Source organism: Atta cephalotes, assembly GCF_000143395.1.
Source record: "Atta cephalotes unplaced genomic scaffold scaffold00042, whole genome shotgun sequence".
NCBI classification, from domain to species: Eukaryota; Metazoa; Arthropoda; class Insecta; order Hymenoptera; family Formicidae; genus Atta; species Atta cephalotes.
In genome coordinates this window covers 411,780-416,612 of record NW_012130106.1, presented here as the reverse complement: position 1 = coordinate 416,612, position 4,833 = coordinate 411,780, and the positions used below count along the sequence as shown (strand labels likewise).

The window sequence follows — 4,833 nt, the reverse complement described above, 5'->3', positions numbered from 1 at the left end:
GCACGCACGCACGCACGCACGCACACACACACACACACACGCACGCACGCACGCACGCACGCACGCACGCACGCACGCACGCACGCACGCACGCACGCAAAATGTATGTCGTTTCACGTTTTTTAAATTAAAGAGGTTAATGAACTATATAAATTATTATCTTAACATAAATTCTATGTAAAATTTAGTAAGTAGGTCATCAGAAAATTGTGTTTCTAATTAATCTTTCTACAAATAATATTAATAATAAAAGGTATAAAAGACATGATTTAAAAATACATATACTCAGACTGCGTACGCAGTAATCGTACGAAAACTTTATACAATGATGATTAGGGCAAACAGATTAGACATTTCACCAAAAATAAAATTCTTTTGTCTAAAAAAGCAGTCTGATATATATTAAGTAGGTAAATAGAATCGAAACTTTACTCGCGTTACACGATGACACGCATTATAAGATACGTTATGAGAAAAAAAAGAGGACACTAACAAGAAAAGATATGAAGAGAAAGGAGAAAAGGACACGGAAAAATAGAATGAAAGAGAAAGAAATGTGTACAATCGTAATGCTGAATTCCTATCTTGCTTTAATCGATTTACGTGATAAGAAACGCTTAAAAGTGCAGTATAATAATAATATTAATGCTATATTCTTACTTTAGATATAAAGAAACTCTTTATTAAGAATATTCCATTAGATAAGTATTACGAGATAATTCATATCTGTGTAACTGTAAAATCACTTTTTTATAAGCTAAATGTAATAATGATATAAAAGAAAAGCGCACACGTGCTAATAATTTATTCCGAGTAGTCATCTTCTTATAATACAAAATATAAAATTCACTGTTGTCAAGATTAGAACTTTCTAGTTGTCAACAACTAGAAAGCACATAGTCAAATAATTGAAAATCGAATTAAACTGTCCTAATCAACAAATTGGAAAGAGTATGTTCGTTATAAAACTATACATTTCTTTCTATTTCTGACATTATCTATTCATTCTAGATTCTGGAAACCGTCAAGTATTAAATTGTACAAGTATCGCTCGCAGATTCATAGAAACAATCTTTGTCTTTCGCTGATGTTGATGATACGCGATAAAGAATACAGAATAGGTTCGTATGCATTCACATCTCTTTAGCTGATAAAAAACTTTGCTCTATTTGCAATCAAGGACAGACATTAAAACTATTCTTTTCATATTTTAAAAGAAATTGATTTTTTCCTATGGCTGCAGACATTGCCGTACTCAAAGCTAACTCGACCCGTCAATACAAATATGATGCATCATCTCATTATCTCATTATCTCACGAAACCTTTCGCGCTTCCAAGATGATCGCGTCTGTAATTTGTGCCACAATAGTGAAGTGAAGCCAACAGTTCCCGTATCGTTGAACTTCCCAAAAGGATAATTAAACCACAACATCGTCGCTGTCTAATCGAATACTTGCCTCCGTGACATCCATGACCTTGATGGCTGCCAGCTGACCGGTTTTGGTGTGCCGACCCTGTGAAAGAGAAAAACGCATTGTTATTATAGCCCGTTAAACATCGAGATAGTGATGGAATGGCATCATCATCGCACGTGTGCCAAAACTTATCTCCTAACATTATCTTCGACTTTAAACTTATCGTTTTATAATATAAAACGATGTCTCTCGCATAAATCGAGTTCCCACCGTCTATTCTCTCATCATTTATCCTTTTCATGTAAAACAACTAACTGTGATGTGACCAGATATATAAACTGATTATTAAAAGAAAATGACTCGAAAGCACAGATTTAACGTCAATGAAATAAAATACTGTATATCTCATTTTTTTTATTAAAAAAATTTCATTTTTTTTCCAATCACCGAGAGATATATAGACCAAAGGCGATGTATGGCGCGGAAAAAATATCTCCGTGCGCTTTAGATGATATCTTTTTTAACTACTGGGTACCGTAAATGTGGATGACTTGAGACAGCGCATATTTTTATTAAATTTAATCGTTCATGATTGAATTTAACAAAAATACATGCTGTCCTAAGTTATCTACACTTGTTCCAAGTCATCCACGATACTCAGACATTGTTTATGAATATGTGCTGCCCATCGTTTTTGGGTGCTGCCCACCCTTTTAAATGAAATCGACTATAGTCTCGTTTCTCTTTCTCTTTCACTTCTAGACAAAAAGAATAAGATCCGGCTCTCTCTTCACCTCTGGAATCTCCACTTACGTGTAAATGTCATTTAACTCATATGGAAAAATTTAAGGGGATACTGAAGTTGTCTTACCGATCAAATGCGACTTACACACGTACGGTTTACGATACAAACAAGTGATTTACGATTTACATATTGATACCACTATCAAGAGACACGTTAGTGTTTCGGTGCTAAGATAAGTGCAGTAACACTATCATGTTCCTTCACGCGAGCCAGCGATCCCTTTGTGGGGGATTGAGATTAGATCTCAATAAAGGCTGAACCGATTAAGTTCTAAGTATGCTCAATCGATTGCATCGCTCGGAATATATAATAAAAGTGTTTTTATTTTTTCTCGTGCCACATGAGCGGAGATATTGTGACGCAAACTTGAATGTGTCGAAACTTATTTCCTGATTTTTAAGATATGTCATTATTGTCATGTTCATCGGCTAGTTGAGAAATGTACCATTCGTTTTTTCGATAGATATGAGGCAAATCAATAAATTCCTAGAAAATCTGTCAGAGAGCAGTGTATCATATCATTACTTTTTGATAAGTAGCATCTCTCAATTGATTATTGTTAAATTTTTGAGCGAATTCATCACGTGGTTTCATTTCTGTAGACGATTAAAGCGAACAACTTTGTATTTTTTGCAAAATAGAAAAAAACGAGTTTCGTGCAATGATCAAATCATCATTTACATGAAAGGTTTAACGCCTAAAGAAATCAAAGCCAAATTGAATAATGTTCATAGCATATCTGCCAGCGTTTGTGACTGTATACAATTGGGTGAATGAATTTAAACGTGATCATACATCCATATGTGATGCACCTCGTTCGGGACGTCCAATTGAGGGTGCTACACCAGAAATGAACGATAAAATCCACGATATTGTTTTGAGTGATTGACGAATGAAAGTGCGCGAGCTCGTTGAGGCCACAGACATAGTGACATAGTCACATGACACAGTGATTTCAATTTTGCACGAACAATTGGGTATGAAAAACTATCGGCAAGATGGGTGCCGCGTTTGCTCATTGTGGAACATAAGCACGACTGTGTGACAATTTCAAAACAATGTTTGAAAATGTTTCAACGTAATCCAGATGAATTTCTGCCTCGATTCATTACTGTGGACGAAACATGGATCTATTACTTCACACCCGAGGCGAAGTCAAAACAATGAACTTCATCCAGTTCCGAAGAAGGCAAAGACCGTAAAGTCGGCCAGGAAGATGATAGCCATAATTTTTTGGGATACACAGTATAATTCGATTATTTTCCGTCAAAGCAAACGATCAATGGCGATCATTACGCAGCCTTATTGGATTTCAACAACATTTTAAAGAAAAAACGTCCTCATTTGGCGAAGAAAAAAGTGCTCTTCCATCAAGACAATGTATGGATTCACACGTGCCCTGCACCAATGGCCAAACTCAACAAATTCCGCTACGAATTGCTTCCCCATCCAACATATTTGCCAGATTTAGTCCCCTGCGATTATTTCTTGTTTCCAAATCTGAAATGATTCGGAGGAAAGAAATCCACCAGAGAGCTCATCACTGAAACAGAAGCTTATTTTGAAGAGTTGGACAAATCATTATTCAGACGGCTTGAAAAAGTTGGAGAATCATTGGATCAAGTGTCGAGTTGAAAAGAGATTATGTTGAGAAATAAAAATGAATCGATAAAAAAAATGTATTTTACTATGTTTTTCTAAAAACTTATTGACTTGCCCTCGCTTTTGACTTTATATCCTCTATTTATTAGGTGTACAACTTTGCTTCCGCCGTTTTTTTACCGAAATTCGAGGCTTCATTGTAAAAAACTGGTTATACATTTATGATTCAAAGTATTGTCCATCCCTGGCCACTACTTTCTCCCATCTTTCGGGTAGCGTAAGAATCCCGCGTCGAAAAAACTGGTCATCTTTTGATGCTATCCACGAATCGATCCAATTTTTTACTTTTTCGTAAGACCGGAAGTGCTAGTCAGCCAGGCCGTGTGCCATTAATCGAAACAAGTGATAGTCAGAGGGAGCAACGTCTGGAGAATACGGCGGGTGGGGTAGGACTTCCCATTTCAACGTTTCCAAGTATGTCTTGACCACTTTCGCAACATGGGGTCGAGCATTGTCATGCAAAATCACTTTATGTGTCTCTCGTTGTATTGCAGCCGTTTGTCTTTCAATGCTCGGCTCAAACGCATCAATTGCGTTCGATACCGATCGCCTGTGATTGTTTTAGTCGGTTTTAACAGTTCATAATACACTACGCCGAGCTGGTCCCACCAAATACAGAACATGATCTTGGACGTCAAAATCACCATTCTTGAAGCGTTGAAACCACTCACGACACGTTCTTTCACTAATAGCAGCCTCACCATAAGTATTTGAGAGCATTCGATGAGCCTCAGCCGCAGATTTCTTCATATTGAAGCAAAAAATTAAAACCTCCCGCAAATGACGAGAATTTGGCTCGTAAACTGACATTTTCAATCGAGAATAACTTTATGATACAGACACAAATCGACTAATGTTTCTATGGGGTTATGTTGACAGATGCCCAAGTTTATTGTATGACGTCTATGATCTATTTATTTCGACCACCACTTACCGCTAAAGCCATCTAT

The 4,833-nt window shown here is 36.7% G+C and overlaps 1 protein-coding gene across 1 annotated transcript in view; it reads right to left on the bottom strand.

Annotated features, from left to right (window-relative positions):
* The window catches only part of LOC105622241 (serine/threonine-protein kinase mig-15), a 92,115-nt gene that overhangs the window by 55,086 nt on the left and 32,196 nt on the right, over positions 1–4,833 (bottom strand). The window contains exon 3 of the mRNA XM_012203662.1: positions 1,459–1,515. Within this exon, the coding sequence (XP_012059052.1) occupies positions 1,459–1,515 (57 nt within the window). The remainder of the gene's footprint in view (positions 1–1,458; positions 1,516–4,833) is intronic.